Source organism: Priceomyces carsonii (genome assembly GCF_900007245.1).
Source record: "Priceomyces carsonii strain CBS4050 genome assembly, scaffold: Debaryomyces_carsonii_scaffold_3, whole genome shotgun sequence".
NCBI lineage: Eukaryota > Fungi > Ascomycota > Pichiomycetes > Serinales > Debaryomycetaceae > Priceomyces > Priceomyces carsonii.
Genome location: NW_026946676.1, coordinates 1,048,006 through 1,065,388, shown reverse-complemented (window position 1 = coordinate 1,065,388; position 17,383 = coordinate 1,048,006). Strand labels below are relative to the sequence as shown.

General features: G+C 37.1%; 8 protein-coding genes across 8 annotated transcripts; 2 read left to right on the top strand and 6 right to left on the bottom strand.

Annotated features, from left to right (window-relative positions):
* Nucleotides 1-97: 97 nt before the first annotated feature.
* GEA2 (Arf family guanine nucleotide exchange factor) lies at nucleotides 98-4,528 on the bottom strand (the record flags this gene model as incomplete). The annotated part of the gene is made up of 1 exon (XM_062952989.1): nucleotides 98-4,528. One exon carries the CDS (start codon nucleotides 4,526-4,528, stop codon nucleotides 98-100), a length of 4,431 nt encoding a protein of 1,476 aa, XP_062809837.1.
* A 344-nt stretch (nucleotides 4,529-4,872) lies between these two features.
* On the bottom strand, nucleotides 4,873-6,036 carry PRCAT00003086001 (uncharacterized protein; the record flags this gene model as incomplete). The annotated part of the gene is made up of 1 exon (XM_062952988.1): nucleotides 4,873-6,036. The coding sequence occupies one exon, from the start codon at nucleotides 6,034-6,036 to the stop codon at nucleotides 4,873-4,875; it is 1,164 nt and encodes a 387-aa protein (XP_062809836.1).
* A 130-nt stretch (nucleotides 6,037-6,166) lies between these two features.
* On the top strand, nucleotides 6,167-7,303 carry PRCAT00003085001 (peptidylprolyl isomerase; the record flags this gene model as incomplete). Its single annotated transcript, XM_062952986.1, has 1 exon — nucleotides 6,167-7,303. The coding sequence occupies one exon, from the start codon at nucleotides 6,167-6,169 to the stop codon at nucleotides 7,301-7,303; it is 1,137 nt and encodes a 378-aa protein (XP_062809835.1).
* Nucleotides 7,304-7,422: 119 nt separating this feature from the next.
* PRCAT00003084001 (ubiquitin-protein ligase) lies at nucleotides 7,423-9,123 on the bottom strand (the record flags this gene model as incomplete). The annotated part of the gene is made up of 1 exon (XM_062952985.1): nucleotides 7,423-9,123. The coding sequence occupies one exon, from the start codon at nucleotides 9,121-9,123 to the stop codon at nucleotides 7,423-7,425; it is 1,701 nt and encodes a 566-aa protein (XP_062809834.1).
* A 447-nt stretch (nucleotides 9,124-9,570) lies between these two features.
* SAP9 (aspartyl protease) lies at nucleotides 9,571-11,352 on the bottom strand (the record flags this gene model as incomplete). Its single annotated transcript, XM_062952984.1, has 1 exon — nucleotides 9,571-11,352. The coding sequence occupies one exon, from the start codon at nucleotides 11,350-11,352 to the stop codon at nucleotides 9,571-9,573; it is 1,782 nt and encodes a 593-aa protein (XP_062809833.1).
* A 683-nt stretch (nucleotides 11,353-12,035) lies between these two features.
* Nucleotides 12,036-14,012, bottom strand: ZCF8 (Zcf8p; the record flags this gene model as incomplete). Its single annotated transcript, XM_062952983.1, has 1 exon — nucleotides 12,036-14,012. One exon carries the CDS (start codon nucleotides 14,010-14,012, stop codon nucleotides 12,036-12,038), a length of 1,977 nt encoding a protein of 658 aa, XP_062809832.1.
* A 475-nt stretch (nucleotides 14,013-14,487) lies between these two features.
* On the top strand, nucleotides 14,488-15,363 carry ALI1 (Ali1p; the record flags this gene model as incomplete). Its single annotated transcript, XM_062952982.1, has 1 exon — nucleotides 14,488-15,363. The coding sequence occupies one exon, from the start codon at nucleotides 14,488-14,490 to the stop codon at nucleotides 15,361-15,363; it is 876 nt and encodes a 291-aa protein (XP_062809831.1).
* A 208-nt stretch (nucleotides 15,364-15,571) lies between these two features.
* On the bottom strand, nucleotides 15,572-16,723 carry END3 (End3p; the record flags this gene model as incomplete). The annotated part of the gene is made up of 1 exon (XM_062952981.1): nucleotides 15,572-16,723. The coding sequence occupies one exon, from the start codon at nucleotides 16,721-16,723 to the stop codon at nucleotides 15,572-15,574; it is 1,152 nt and encodes a 383-aa protein (XP_062809830.1).
* Between the last annotated feature and the right edge of the window lie 660 nt (nucleotides 16,724-17,383).

The following is a 17,383-nucleotide window of genomic DNA, read 5'->3' as shown; positions in this document are numbered from 1 at the left end:
GTAGCTATAGAGTGAAAAATTACTTAACTATCTTATATACACAACGTAACTTGAGTCTATATCTTTATAATTTAGTCGCGTGGGAATATGCCGTACCTTAGGCCGCATCATCACCCTGCACTTCTCCCAAAGAATCATCTGGTGCCTCAAATTTAGTATCTGAAATCTTAGGCATTTCGTTTTCGACAGTTACAATCAATTCTGATTTCAACGTAGGATAAAGTAAGTCAATTTTACTCCAAGTAGAATCCCACAAATCCGTGTTCTCTTTGAGGATATCTCCGTTCTGTAGCACCAAGATCATGTTCTTCAAAATTTCAGAGCCTGACTCTTTTAGCTTGCCATTATACTTTTCACTAAGATCATTGAATGTAATAAAATAATTCAAAATTTCTAGCCAAACATCATCTATTTCCCCTTCTTTAAAAAAAGCACTAAATTTCAAAAACACCTTGCTAATGAGCGATAGAGCGGCAATATGTGTCTCCATGAAGCCTTCAGTATCGCTTTCAAGAACTTCATTCTTGGAGAGCTCAGTGAGCAAAGGAAACAAAACGTATTCAAATGTCCCTTGTGGAGTTAATTCATCATTCAGCTCAAGTGATAATGCAGTTACTTGTAACATACTCAAAGCGTAAGATCGAACTGCTCTGCATGGGTTAAAACATTGATGTGCTAATGCTTGCATTAAGGAATAAAAAAAATCTTTACCGTAAAAGTCAGATTTTCTTGATAAAGGTGCCAAATCTGCCGTCAACGTTATCGACGATTTTGATATTTTGACTAAGCTGACATAAAATGACATTTTAGCGTCGTCCTTATCATCTTTAGCATCATCTTTAGTATTATTTTGAGAATCATCTTTAGCTTCACTTTTCGATTCGCTTTTCGTGTCACTTTCTTGTTCCCACTGTGATGCCATTGCCCCTAAAGACGAAATTTCATCTAATAAACCCAATATCAGCATATAGTTATTAATATTTACTTCATTGCTTGATTGCTTTATAAGACTTTCAACGAATAATAAAACTTCAGAAGCATGAAGTTGTAAGGAGCCGAAAATGCGTAACACCTTCCAATAGTTCTCATCGTTTAAAAGTTTTTTAGAACACCAAGAATCATCATCAACTAAAGATATGAAAGGTTGAACTAACTGGCTACCATTCTTTGTCAATGTATCTTTGTCTAGTGTAATTATCTCCGTGATTATACTGTCAACGTCAGTTTCGCATTTTCTAGCTAAAAGTAATTTATAAGTTATAACCCTGAGTTGCCCTTTCCTGGAAAGATCTTGCGTTGATAACCTACTTAAAACCAACTGTTTGGTTTCTAAGTCGTTCAACAATAAACAAAAGCATACGCAGCTTTCAAGCAAGAAAAGAGTCTCTGACTCAAAATACCTCTTTTTATCTTCAGAATATTTTGGCAATGCATCCAAAAGCAATTCAACGAACTTGTTTAAATCTTTGGATCTTGATATACTAGTAAATATGCTAGCTATATTTATAGATGCAATGCAATCCATAGTGGACAAAGTCGATTCAATCTCTTGATCTGATGGCTCTGGCGGGTCATCAGAATAACCTTTGAGGAAAGATGAAAATGTCGAAAATATACCTGCATTTGTCAACTTTGATCTTGTTATAATATATCGAGGTTTGACTTTAGGAAGAGGACTGAGTTTGAGTTTCCCCTGAAAGTCGAGAAACAAATTCGGATTAACCAAGCAGTTTTCAAATAAAGATAGTATAATTCTAATCACCTTTTCCCATGCTGATGTAATCCTACACTCGGATTTCTTTATAAGTCTGAAAAGAACAACAATTGACAATTGGGCCTTAAAATCTTTACCAAACCAGACTGCAAGCTCGCTAACTGTAACAGCTTCTTCCTTCTTTTCAATCTTAATTTGAGTAATTGAAATCTTGTCACGGCTATCCTCTGTAGAATTTCTGCTCTTCAAATCCGTTAAAGAGGTTAGATCTGCTAAGAGACCAATGAGTTTGTCAAGTGACGTGCTCATGCTATGATAAATGCAAATATTCGCGCACTTATCGATTGTAGACATCAATCTTGTAATTATATGATCATCAGTTGCTTCCTTGAAGACTCGAACCAATGTTTCGATTATGTTTTCAATCACAGACTCAAATAGTACCTTATCAAACTGACATAATTGGATAGCTGTAAATGCAGTTTCATTTTGAATTGCAGAGGGAGTGGAAGATATCATGTTATGCCATGCGTCATCAAACCATTTATTGGTACCGTGATGTTCTTCCGGCATAATTATTTCTCTGTCTTTAATTGACAGGTATATTTTCGCCAAGTACCACTCAGGAAAATCCTTACCATTGTAAACACCACGCAAGTTTCGTTTATAATCATCTAAAAGCATCTGTCTTTTGACTTGAGGGTTATGCAAATCAGTATTCAACAAAATTATGGAGTATGACAAAACGAAAACTGAATCACGATCTGGTCTGACGATTTCAGGATCCGCCTTTTCAGAATCACCTTGAGTAGAGTTTTGGCAACTCACATATCTTTCGGCGAACAATTCCACTACACGTTCAATCTGCTGCGACTCTCCTGGTAGCCTAAACGTTCTTAACAATATCCTAAGTGCTTCATCAACTCTCAAGTCAGTGAAATCAAATAAAGCAATAAAAGATCTTAACAATTCTGAATTTTTTGGTTTTGCTAGAAACTCTCCCAAGACTTTCTTATTCAACCGACCAGATTTTGTAAAGAAGAATTTAGCTAACTCAGAAATATCTTCATTATTTGAGATAAAACCTTTATCAGCCAAAGCTTTAATACCTTCTTTAGGGTTCTCATTTAGTATTTTGGTACATTCTATAAAAATAGTTTTCTGGTTTCTGTTTTTAATTAAATCTGGTAGAGGAACACTGTTCAAATCTAGGTTTATTGATTTAATCCTATCGTTAACACCACTGATAAATGAAAGGATGCCTTCAAGGCAAATTGGAGGAACGTTGTCTGTGGTTATCAATGCAGATTCTGGCAAAGATAACTGACACAAGAACTGTAATGTTTTTGTAGATAAGTCTGATCTGTCAAAGTCACAATCGTAATCAATGAATAAATGAGTGAAAAAAACAGGTGATCTGGTCCATAATAATGACAACGATTCTAATAACATTTCCTTGGAGGCAGAGATTCTGGTCGTAACTAGCTCACCGCTAATCATATCATTTTGTGCTTTCTTAGATTCAGGTAGGATTGATTTAAATAATAACGTAAAAGTTAATTCTACCTGAGACTTGAGTTGCCTTCCCAAAACTATAGCTATGGTAGAAAACAATTGTAAAGAAGCTTGCAATAATGCGGGAGAATCTGTCGTCGTTATAGTTTGCAAGACATGTTTTGAGACAGGATCAGCAACCAAACTCATTAAAGATGAATGTTTCGGAATGTCAAGTCCAGAAACTTCAATCGCAGTATTGATAAGCGCGAAAGCGAAAACTCTGGTACTCTCCATATGCTGATATTGATTCGAGGGTGATATCATGGAAATAAGAATACCCAAATAGTCATTAATGCAAATTATACCAAATGGCTCCTCCGCTTTCTCGTTTGTATTTACATTCTCATCATTGCTTATTTGTGTTGACACATCCTCTTCACTGTTTCTTCCTGGAGTTGGTACAACTGATGGGTGACTCTCAGTTCCACCAATGACATCTTCCGGTAATTGAGTGTCTTGGAAATTCACCCGCAAGTCTTCAATTGGTTCGGGTTCGATAGACCTTAACTGGCTAAAAAGACGGACTGTAATAGAAGACATTGCCATTTCTGCAGCTCTTCTTAATACCTCACTTCTTCTTTTATTACAAGCTAACGGTAAGAGGCACGTCAGAATAACCTCAAATATTACTTCATTGGGAAGGAAGTTCGATAATGGACTAGTTATAATGGACTCTAGCAACCTCAAGACTTTCAACAAAACTGAATCATCAGAGTCCTGGTCAGCAGCTTCGAATCTGCAGTGTGTCAAAGATGAAATGATTTGCACTAATGTACTTTGGATATTTTTTGATCTCAACGAAATAATGTCATAATCCAAAAACTTGGAGATTGCATTTAATGAAAGAGCAGTAATGTGACCTGATATCGAGGAGGATTTGACAACTAATAAAAATGGCTGTAACAAGGTGAGGCTGTCCAACTCATACAAATCTTGTGCCTCGGTTAAAATGGTTCTCAATTGTAAAAAACTCGAAAGTAATGGATTATCGTTATCAGGCCTACTGTTATTCGAAAGGTTTGAAGCCAAGTTATTAATGGGATCATCTTCTCCAAAAAAGTCACCGGCGCCTAATATTGCTGCCACGCCACTCTGCGACCATCTTGTCATTTTGCGCATGGCTGATGATATAGTCATACATTCATTTATCATTAATGTAATTGGGTCAATTGCAACCCTTGGCTCGTTCTTTGGTGATAGTGTTCTATTTGAAAGCGATGCTCTCTCTATAGAGTAAACTGGCACATGATACGCCATTCTCTTGAATTAGTGAACTCGTGTTTGATCTGGTATCAGGATTAATCAATAGGAATATATATGCCTCTCTAGGTCACTAATCAAACCAGTCAATTATTGATCTACCTAATTTTTATTTCAACTTGTAATACAGTCAGCCAACAACGCACAATAATTTAAATTTAGACTAAGCCGATAATGGGCCCTTGTCGTATTTTAAGTCAAGACTCTGTCAACATATAAAATGTTTCTTTACGTGTTGGTACTCACACGACGCTTTTTTGTTACTTAGCGTGTTTCATTGTGGTTCCGTATATACAAATATTAAATGGAATATTTACACGAAGAGAGGAGGATCTCTTCTTTCAAATCCTTCTGAAGTGATAGTTCTTGTAAGATGTCCAAGCTAGCCTCCATTCTTTTTGTTGTAGCTTAGGATGCATAACATCGAAATCATACTTCTCAAGTTTCTGGAGGTATAAAGAAGTTGGTATAGACACCATGAACGGGGTGAATATTGCATCTGGAATATTTCTTCTCCAACGCCTTGCATGTCTCTGTAAGTACTGATCGTCACTGTGGAATTCAACAGTGTTTTTTATCTCGCTTTGAACCTGAGATAGCTTGCTCCTTGCAGATATAATATGATCATTTGCCGTAGTAGCTGTCTCGTACACAACGTTTTTCAATTTCTCTCTAAAATCACTAATTTCATCTTCGTTTTTACTATGACCTTGGGTGATACTTAACAAAGATTCTTGAGAAAGATCATATTTCGTCATGATGGAAATTGGTAAAGTTACTTGATTTCTTGTCGTTGAATAATACTTTATGCCTAGAATCATTGAAGCTATAGCAGTTGCTTGACCAATGTGTGCCGCAATATCGCTCACTAATGATTGCAATGACTCAGAATATTCTAAAACATTAATTGCAGATGGTGAAATTGAAGGTGATAATAGTAGGGACTGCGTCAAATAATTAAGCTGAGAGTAGGTACCCTCGCCATAAGAACATATATCATCAACTGTATTGAAATATTTGTTTTTTAGAAAATGGCTCCTAGTTTGTAGAAACTGGTGGAAGTAAGATATATCCATGTTCAAGTCATTCTTAATGGCTTCCCTAAGAAGAATTGCAATTGGCTCGCCGATGTCTTTATCAGAATATGGATCAGCAAATATTCTAGCAAGCATATCGCTCCAGAATTTAAATTTCATATCTGCTGTCGTCACCCCCATCGTAGATTTCAATTGATTTGAAGCTTGAGCAGAAACTGATCCTTTATTTTTACCTCCATCATTAATCTTATTGATTTCCAAATTAAATCCTCGTATTGCTAAGAAGGCATCCCTGGCGGGTTCAGGAACATATTGAGCCAATATATAAGATGATCTATCTTGTTGCTCTAACAAAACATTTATATTTTCTCTTGCGCTGAGGTACTTTTGGTCATGTTGAGTTACCGAGGCATACATACGTCTGCCTACCGGAGAGCATCTTGTTCTTGACGCTTGACGGCAAAACATATGTCGAATAATATATGGCTCTTGATTAAAAAAGTGTTTATCTTAGCAAGACAATTTTTTGTGTAAGTTCGTCCTAAAGCGATCTTGATTATTCATGAAGACTTTTTGCAATGAGTAACATATTTCTACAATGAAAGTTGAGATCGTCAGAAAGCGTGCTTACTTAGATATTTCTATAGGCGGACTGAAAACTGGGAGAATCGTTCTAGAACTCTACGACGATTTGGCACCTAAAGCATCGAGAAATTTTATTGACCTATGTACAAGTACTTCAACTCGTTGTTATAAAGGAACATGCTTCCACAGAGTCATTAAAAACTTTATGGTCCAATCTGGAGATTGGATGTACGGAAAGGATTTACAGAATTACCCCAATGATAAACTTGGTAGCCTATATGAATCGTTTGATGGTAGTTTGTTTGAAGGTGAAAATTTAGAAGAACCTATCAATGAACCATTTAAATTATGTATGGCTAATAATGGAGATAAAAACTGTAACGGGTCTCAATTCTTCATAAATACGTTTCCTCAGCCACATTTGAACGGAAAACACACTGTTTTTGGAAGAGTCTTACATGGTAAATCGGTAGTGCGTGAGATGGAGAGAGTTAATACAGACTCTAATAATTTTCCTGTGAGGGAAGAGATTATCTTGATTGAAGATTGTGGCGAATGGGAGGAGGGAATGGATGTTCCTATATACAATGCAAGCTATGACCAAATTGGGGGAGACATCTTCGAAGAGTACCCAGATGACGATACTCATATTGACAAAGAAAGCTCTGAATCGGTTTACAAGGCTGCAGTCAAGATAAAGGAAAGTGGAAATTTATTACTAAAAGGTGGTGATAAGATAAATGCCTACTTTAAATATCGCAAATGTCTAAGATATGTCATGGAATATATTCCTGATGAAGATCAAGAACCCGAGTGGTTTCGCTCCTATTCGGAGTTGAAGAAAAAAATCTACTTGAACTTATCATTAGTTTGTTTGCAATTAAAAAATTATAAGAAGGGAATTGATTATTCCACATTTCTACTTGAAACAGATGGCATATCTGAGCAAGAGAGTGCCAAGGCATACTTCAGAAGAGGATCATGCAATTTACAAATGAGAAAGTATGAGAATGCCATTGAAGACTTGAAGAATGCCCAAAAATTCGCCAATGGAGATCACAACATAGAAGAGAGTCTTAAAAGGGCACAAAAGTCTTTAGAGGAACGTAATCAGAAAGAAAAATCAAGATATGCTAAGTTTTTTCAATGACTTCAACGTTTATTGTATCCTATAATGTTGCCAACCAAGATAAAAGGCACAAGATAATTATATATATATATATTAATTTTCAAATGACAATATGAAATGCATCTATATTAATCCTAAACTTACCTTTCCGCAGTATTATCATGATTGCTGGAATCTATTTCATCATCCACGTACCCTTGATTGTTGTTAGTGATTGTAGTGTTTTCGTTCTCATTACTTGTATTGCCGGTATTGCTATTAAGATCATTAGTTGATGTATTTTCGTCATTACCATCGACCAAGTTTCTTAAATTCATAAAATCTAACGTATTAGAATCATTTCTATCAGTCAGATTAGTTTCAACTCCTTGACTTGTTCGCCTACTTGCGACTGCAGTTGGGAACAAAGCTTCACTACTAGCATTCAGTTGTGGTCTCCTAAGATATGTTAATAGGTGTGAAATAACGCTACCTTGTCTGTTATTTCCATTCGTTACACTAGAATCAGGTCGAGAATTATTAACGGATGTATGAACGTCATCGGCGAACAAATTATTTCTTGCAACATCTCGCAAACCATTTCCTGATCTAAGGACACGGCGCAATGCACTCGAATCGTCGTCAGTGTTACCACCTTCAGCATTTACATTGTGAAGAACCTCTGAGAAGTTTTCAGGCCTGTCCACCACCGTAAAATTTTGAAGAAAATTTGAAGACCCATTAGCATTATTGGTGTCATTAAGACCAACGATAGTTGGTCCAGGTCTCCGAATGTTATTATTACCATCTTGTTGAGTTTGTGGTTCGCTTACAGAACCCCTACATAACGGGCAAGTGCTATGATTCTTCAACCACTCAAACAAACAAGATTTTCCAAATACATGACCACAGGGCATTGCAACAGGTACGTGCTCAAAATGTCCCTTGAAATCGCATAGATATTCTTTCTCTGTGTTTGCATTTGCTGGTCGAATTTCTTCTCCTGACATTTCACCGCTATCTGCAGCGCTAGATGGATTTGTCTCTGTGCTGTTCAGTTTACCACAATTCAACTTCTGCCTTTTGCTGATACCTGATTTTACGCCTAACTCTTTGTCCACTTCACTTCTTGCCCTCGGGTATGAGTCTTCTTTCTTATCTAAAAACTTGAATTTTTCGAAACAAATTGAACAATTCTTTGAATCTTTGAGTTCATCCTCACTCTTGATTGGGAAAGAATTAAACTTATCTAATGTAATGCCTTTTTCCTTGTGTAAACCGTTTATGATTGTTGAATATGCCATCTGGGTAGCAAGCCTAATGAATTCTTGTATTACACGAGGATCTCTATTCGAGGGATTATTTGGAAGCGTCATGATCAACGAACCAGACCTATTTGGTACTTGTGGATTGTTCTCATCAGAAAACACATAGTTCACCGTAATGATAATAGCCCCACTGCTATTAGTGTTAGCTCCAGGTGTATTTGCAGTTGTCGAGGTAGTGGTAGAAGTAGCCGTCGCAGTTGTAGGCATTGCTCCTTCCACATTACTAAGCACGCTCGCTTCGGTAGGAAGTCCGACAGTAATAGATGGTTCAGCTTCTGTTGTACTTCTCGTGTTGTTTAAATCTCCTGGTCCCACCTCGGGAATTTCCACTCGGGAAGATGATTCGCCAGTGCCTCTATTTCGATTCACTCCTAGAACATTGTCCATGAATCTTTCAAAAATGCCTATTTCCTGTCTGTTTGAGGTCCCGTCGGGAGCTATGTCACCTTCTTGGTGATTCTGTTCTTCATTACGCTCCAGTAGAGGTCTGTCGTCTCTCCTATTTCGCTGGTCGCCGTCATTCGAGCTACTCATGTTTGTTGTATCTGTTATTTAATTCCTAGCTTATTAATTAGATTTTAATTAGAAGTTCCCATAATATGTCACTTGATCTGGCGCTTCTATTCGTACCTAGCAAAACCTTATAAATTTTGATAAAAGGTCACGCTACTATACTTAAACAACTTTTAGTTCTAGAAAAGTCTTTTGTTACTAAATCTAATTCAAAGCGATTAATTAAGATTTAGCAATTTTGTGAGATCCTTTTTTTTTGCGAATCACCCTGTTAGTATCGCTAAGAGAATTCAGAATACGATACAATATCTTCTTTTTGGTACAATTAACTAAATACAGATATGCTTTATTACTCTGTACAAGAACAAGAACTAGTTAAAAATATTACTTGAGTACACGTAATTTACCTAAACGGGTCCAAGCGAATGGATAATGTAGAAACAGTGAAGTTTTGTCACCGAGTAACATTTATAATATGATTGAAGCAGCAAAACCGCCTGCAAGAATTACAAGGTATAATGAATAGGAATTGATACTTGCTGGATTTCTGTTAGATCCACCGCTTCCACTACTGCCACTGCTAGTGGGACGTGAGCCCAGTCCTGAAATTGTACCGACACCAATGTTAGCGCCAGATACAGTAAGTTCACCTGTGGAGTAACTGACCGTTTGGGTTGCACGGCCCTCGCTATAGCTTGAAGCGATACCGCTTGTTGATGAGTAGTCTTGTGCACTCGAAGCACTAGGAATGGAACTCGAAATGATCTCAATATCTTCGTCACTACTATATTTGATCTGTGCCAAGGAGATTTGGTGATCTTCTAAGTCGAAAACCACGTAGGCACTCCTTAAAAAGTTATCACCTAATAATATATAGCTGCTACTGGACTGGCCGATGAATCCTAAAAAGCATGTTGAGCCACTTTTGAGTAACATGTTAGAGTATGGAACTTCTATTTTCTTTCCGCTGAAGTTAAAGACGAAGCTGTATGAATCATCATTTGTGCAATCCACTATGTAGGTACCTATCAGACTTGACCAGCTTCCGCCTAACATTTCACCAAGCTTGTCCAAAAGGTTGAGTGGAAGATAACTCAACGTTGATCCACTGTCTAAAAGAGTAGAGTACTTGTTGCTTGTCACAGTTACTTGAGAACCATCGTCGTCAAATGCAAGCGAGTCAAGTGCAATTTCCAATCTGAGGGGATCACTACTAACACTTGCATACCTATTAATTATTGGAACGGTGGTTAAAGTGCCACTATATTTCGCATGATCGACCGCCCCAAACAAAATTGTACCAGTAGTAGCATCCAGTTCTCCTAAGTACAATGAATAGGCAGCTTTATTGATAGTGCCTTGTGCTTTTAATTTCAACGGTAAATTCTCATACTGGTACATGTCTGAAGAAGAGGCAGCATTAGCATATGTAACTTCTAAGCCTGGTAATCCAATTCCAAGGACCCCCACATTGGAGGTAGTCTCGTTTGCAATAGCAAACGACAAGGATTTCACAGTCGCATTCCCTATTTTAACATCATCTCTACCCCAAGTTCCAATAGCATTAGAGTTATCAGCATATTGAATTTCAAAAGCTGGGGCTGAACTGTTTCTTCTAAAAGTGTCAGAATTACCAGTATTGAATGATCCATACTGAGTACATGTTCTTGCAGTTGATCCAGTAAATGCAGTTGTCTCCCACAGACCATCGCCACCAGCGCCAGTAGTAAACCCTGGGTAGTCACTTCCTCCAAAACTGTAAGTGATAGTTGTATAGAATTCAGAATCTGCAAGTTTTGTGACATTTGATTTCAAAGTAGGAGTTGATGCAGCTTTTTTCTCTTTTTTTCCTTCAACCACTAAATCTTTCTCCATTTGCTCTTCTGTCACGTCAAAAAGTACATCATTACCCAGACTACTACTACTGCTCGACAGTTCGCACTTCAAGTCATGAGACATCACCCACAAGTCCGACGAGCCAGTATCCAAGAGAACAGAAACATTATCTTTATTGGATCCAATCAAGAGATCTGCCATGTAAAATGTCCTCATGTTTCTAAGCTCAACTGAAACAGACCCATCTTCGTCTCTCTTGTGTATCACCATTTGATCATCTTGTGACATACTTCCCTTATCATTTCCTCTGTGTACATTAAAACCAATCTTGAACACTCCAGAACCCTCGTTCTCTCCTTTGCAAACTAGCAACAAGGTGAGAAGGAATATGAAACAAGAGAAACTCTTCCTCATTTTTATCAATGCCAATTTAGACTTTCTGATTCTTACCTTTCTGATGGTAAGTCTTGATGCTTGTTTTCGAGGAATCTATGAGCCAATGGCGACTTTTTTCTTTTGGTGCAGAAGTCTATACTATATTTAAAACGGATTTGAAGTTACTTCTCTTGGCTATATTTCTTCCCACTTTTCGATCAGGCTTTTCAAACTTTGCACTGCCAGGTTTTAAGCAATTTATTGTGAACTGCATTTTAGGTTTCTCGGTAATCGGGCCACTTTTGACATAAAGACACACTCGGGGCCAAGAAACCAAGACAAGCTTGAGAGATGTATATTGTTGAGCGCTCCGAAAGCAAGTGAGTGAGGGTAGATGATTCTACTTGTCTGCAGCTTGCAGCTTGTCTAGATCACGAGAGATGAGAGCTGTATTGCTTAATACATTGAACCATCGGAGTAACAGAAAAGAACCGAACTTTTTCTCAGTAATTAATTGCCACGCTGCTGTACAATAACGTAGGTGGTCACAGTGGTCGTGACATTAACAACTGTATCAGGATCCCTAAAGCCCGGAAATGGTAATAAAACGTTACTATGTACCTACATGTATAATCTTAATAGCTTCATAAGAGCATAAGTTGACCTATAATTACAAAATACGACAGTGAGTTACAGAAGGAATAAAGTTTATAGAATATAAGCTAAAGTTGCAAGTTGGGCTCCACTATATCAGAAACGTAATCCGAGATCAAGGATTTTGAAAAACGAAATCCTGAGAGTGAATTTTCATTGGCCACTACCATACACATGTTAAAGTTTTTTGTGCTTGTGATAGGTATGCCATTGGGCAGCTTCCATGTCTTAACAAAAGTTAATAATTCGCATACTTTTTCAATGTATAGCGCCATGCTATCCTGAGAGCCGAACCAGTTGTTAACGAAGAAGCTCAATAAAGGAGATGGTAGCTTGCTTCGAATATATTCAGTTAGATCAATAGGCAGTGAAAAGTTACACTTTGGTGAGTGTAACAAATGAGTCAACTCAGTGATCAAATCGATTGACATATGGTAAAATGGCACATCTTCATACAAATCTGAATGCATTGGGTCATGGACAAAGCATTCAAAGGTCGAATCAAAACGATGTAAAATTAGCTTGAAAATGTAGTTTAGGTCAATCACACCTTTGTGGTCGTCGTATATACATTTCAAACACATTCCAAAAATTCCTTGACGAACCATACATTCATAAAATATTTCAAGAGCATGAATCCCCCGTTGTTCGACGAACAATTGCAAGAATGTCTTTGAAGAATCGGAGCTTTCAACGGCTCCTTTTAAACCACTGAAGTGGTTAAACATGCATATAACCGTAAACAAATGTGACAAAAATATAATCGACGGGAAGTATCCTGATTCAAGCTTCATGAGCGTAATATTTTTGCATTGGTCGGAAAGTACCTTCTGATTCTTTTGTAACAAGAGAAAATCATCAGCATATTTAAATTTGGGGCGAGATATCCTCTCGGAGAAATCTTTCAATGCCACCTCTAATAGATCGCCAATTTCAATGATCAATGTTAAATAAGAGTGAATAATACTAATAGCAGAAGAAGCAAATGGTACTCTATTGAAGTGCAAGGAACAAACTTGAAGCTGAAATTCGAAGAAAGGTTCCATGAATATTTGGCTCTTATCATTGACAATCTTTAATACCTCTTTATTTGGTGAAAGAAGATATTCCATTTGGTTAAGTCCTTTGGCTCGAAAAAAAGGCGTAGCCATTTCTTTGACTTTTAGTTGCAAAACATTGTGAGCTAGCTTTTTCGAAGAAAGATTTAACGCAAATATGTTTGATCTTCTTTCAACAAAAGGAAATCCTTCTTTGCTATTGATCAAGTTATGTAGCAAATTGTTGTATTCGTAATAACTATAATGAATCTTTGAGGAAAATTTATAATACAAATCTATCAAAAAATAGAAATTCATCAAATATAATAAATCTGTTACGCCGTTGAGTGACTCTATTTTCGAACGTAACATTGTCGCAACATCTATTAAATTCTCCATTATTTCAAGTTTGGTCGGCCATTTTGAACTAGTAATCCATTTTAAATTTTCGAAATTTCCAAAAAGCACTGCGTTTGCTAAAATCAAGAAGCATAAGCTCAAGCCTCTCATTTCATTAACGCTCAAGAAAACCGAGTGATGACCATTGTTTGCAGCCATTAGTTGATAAAAGTTCTTACAATCGTTATAGATCTCATCTAAGTTCACAAATTGATTAGTATAAAACCCAAAGGATTGTTTTGAAGAATAAAGTAAATTCTTAGTCACTTCAATACTGACGTGATCTAATGTCCGCATCTGAACTAATTCGAAAGAAGTCAACTCAACTACATTTTCACTGTCACTTAAGTTGGTAACATCCGATTTTTGTGAACCTTGAACCTTAGAGGGTAATGTTATTAGGGCGGAATCTCTAACTTGCAGTTGAAGTTGCAACTGTGTATCATCGGTTGATTTTTCCACGTTTTCTGATTTTCTACGTTGAACTCGTAGTTGTCTCTGTTTTATTTTTTCAATTCGTCGCCCGAAGGCGGATGGGGAGGTTCCTGAAAACAACTTTCCCCTCTGTTCGCCTTTTTGCAAGAAGAACATGGTAGCTCCAAGTCGCATTTGATCTTGTATCTCTTACAGGCACCGCAGCTATATGATCTCCTTTGTCTCTTCGCTTTCTGAGCAATACTCATGAAGTGATATATGATCCACTAGTAGTTTTCAGCTATGTGTGATCGGTGCTAGAAACTGGTCCGTTACGTCATTTCTTTTAAAAACAACTTATTATAACTACCCGAGCAATTTTCTCGAATTTACTGTTCACTAAGAGATATTATGTATAATAATCTTTCTTAAATAAATATAAGACTACTCTTTTGACGTTAATTGTTGACTTTTAACCTTGAGCTACCTAGTATGTTGCTTTGTATGTATCTCATGTGACCTCATTGATATGTTACACAATTGCAAATGTCGTGTCTTGGTTGATTTACCTTGTCCAATTGTAAGATACCAATTTTTCATTTGTTATATCTATGCTAAAATATTCAGGAAGATCTCAAATCCATCGAGATAGCAGTACAGACACCAAACAATGTTGAATAGGTCATTTGCGAGAGCAGGTTCGAAAGGATTGGCCATTCCCAGAGGCTCGCTTTGCAAACCGTTGTTTGGCTTGGGAATGATCAGAAAGTTTTCGAAGTCCACCAGACTTTCAAATCAAGAAGAATTACCAGACTTAAATGAATTGCCTAGAAAGTTTTCTAAAGAGATCCACAGACCTTTGGAGAACCCCGCTGATAAATATAAGGAGAAGTCTGAAGAGCTACACAAGTTTGGCAAATATATTATGGGTTGTTTACCCAAATTTATTCAGCAGTTTTCAGTTTGGAAAGACGAATTAACCATTTATGTTGCTCCTTCAGCCTTGAGACCAACAATTCTTTTCTTGAAGAATCATACATCTTCTCAATTTAAGGCATGTATGGATGTAACGGCTGCAGATTATCCTTCTAGAACTAACAGATTCGATGTTGTCTATAATTTATTGTCTGTGAGATACAACTCAAGAATTAGAGTTAAGACATATGCAAGTGAAGTAAGTTCAGTTCCTTCACTTGTACCACTCTTTGAAGGCACCAATTGGTTTGAAAGAGAGGTTTATGACTTGTTTGGGATATTTTTTGAGGGCCATCCTGATTTGAGAAGAATTATGACTGATTATGGATTTGAGGGGCATCCATTAAGAAAGGATTTCCCTACAACTGGTTACACAGAGCTTAGATATGATGAAGAAAAAAAGAGAATTGTATACGAACCGCTAGAATTGACACAAGCATGGAGGAACTTTACTGTTGGTTCTTCCGTCTGGGAACAGGTTGGCGATGGTCAAGACTTCACTCCTGAATCATTTAAATTACCTACACCTGAACCCGAACCAAAGGAAGATGAAGCCCAAAAGAAGCAATGAATTTTAAGGCTTCTTTTTTTTTTCAAAAGTTGGCATGGAAGAACAACTATAGAAGAGAAAGTAAAGAAAGGCAGCACTACATCATTTCTTGCATTATGTACCATTAAAGTCGCTACTAATAGTCGTAGTGTGAACTCAGTTTCTCATTATTCTTATTCGTTTTCTCCCCTTTATTAGATATGATACATCTAAAAATAAGTACATACTTTTAAGTACGCAAAGCTTGTACTTGATCACGTATTTTAGATAATTCTTGAGTTTTTTGATTCAAAAAATCCTCTAGCGTTGTCACTTGAGATTCAATCAATTCGATGTCACCTTTGACATTTACCAAGTCTTTGGACTTGTTTTCATCAGCACTTAAGTTTTTCAATTGACTTTCCTTGAACTTTAATAACTGCTCAAATTCATGCTTTGTTATTGAGCTTTCCATAGTATTATCTTTCTTTGTATCCCTTTGTACTTCGCGTAATAGAGATTCAAGATCATTCAATTCTCTTTTTAATCTAACCACCTCCCAGTCAGTCCCCTCAGTTGCAGAGAAGTCTGTACCTCTTTCTCTGATACTGCTTGATTGCCCAATTTTAGTTAAATAATCATTAGCGAACGATTTTTTGCCATTACTGCTAGTCTTCTGTGGCTGAAGATGAGTGACAGAATTTATGTCATAGCTTGGTTGCTCTTTCGAAAAAGTTGCACGTAACGAGGCAGGAACTCCCCGAGGTATTCTTCTACCATTTTCTCGTTGATTTAATATGTGTAAAAAAACCAATACTTGGTCCTTGTCTATTGCTTCCGATGACTTAGGATTCACTAGATTCCAAGCCGATGATACGTCGCTCTTCGGTACTTTTGATAATGTATCGTATAACTTATCAAGAGAGTCAAATTTCACTCTTCCGTATGAATCACAATTTGCGTTGTAAATAGTTTCGTATGTCAGTCTGTCCGTAGGAGTAATATACCAGTCAAAATCATCGCTAAGTGTTTCATCCTCGTCGTAGTCATCAGTCGATGTATTGAAATTATTTCCATTAGAGGTCACTGCTCTATTGGCTTGAATTAAATGAGCCTTGGAAGACGGAATCAACCAATTGGGGAGTTCCAGAGGAATAGAGGAAATTGATCCGTTGACTAAGTCAAAGATTAATCTCATCGTGATACAAAATTCCTCGAAGTCCAACTTACCGTCTGAATCAATGTCACTTAATTCCCATATCTGAGAAAGCTGATCATCTGTCAATCTGGAGTTCTTAAGGACAGGTGATACTCTATCTCCAGTTACTTTGTTATCAACGGGCTTCAATCCCTGAAAGATCTGCCAGTACTTAGAAATCTCCCAATCCTCCAATCTTGGCATCTTTTCTTCTCACGGCAAATTTGTATCTACGTATTGTTGAATATTTACTAGAAAGTATGTAGTTGGTGTTTAAGGATATGTCGAGTCTGGTCGGTCAATCTCGCCCAATATAGTACAAAACCCAGAATTGCAAAATTATGAACAACCACAGGAAATAGCTATTTAATATAAGCCAACTACTCCTTATTTGACCAAGAAGTGAAGCAGGGTTTCTATGATACACACTGCCTAGTATTTCCTACCTTTTTCCTTTTTCTTCCACTTACTTTGATCTTTCTCATAATTTTCGACCTTAACAGCAGCTCATCAATAATGACGATAAAACGAGCTCGTACCGATCAATTTATAATTATCAAAAACTTTTTTTTTCACCGTAGGCTTGGACAGACCGAGTGTAAAGGCTACATATTTACAATAGTTGAAGATATATTTTATTGTGTTTATCGCTGCTTAGTTGTGCTACGAAAAGAAAATTTCACAAGAGGGCGGTTGGTGTAGTGGTTAACATTTCTGCCTTCCAAGCAGGAGACATGGGTTCGATTCCCGTACCGCTCAAAAAGTTTTTTTTTTTATGGGTTGCATGCGCGCCCTCAGTTTTCTTAGGCATCTTTCTGCAGCATTTCCCAAACTGTATACTTCATAACCAATTCGAGCGTAGTG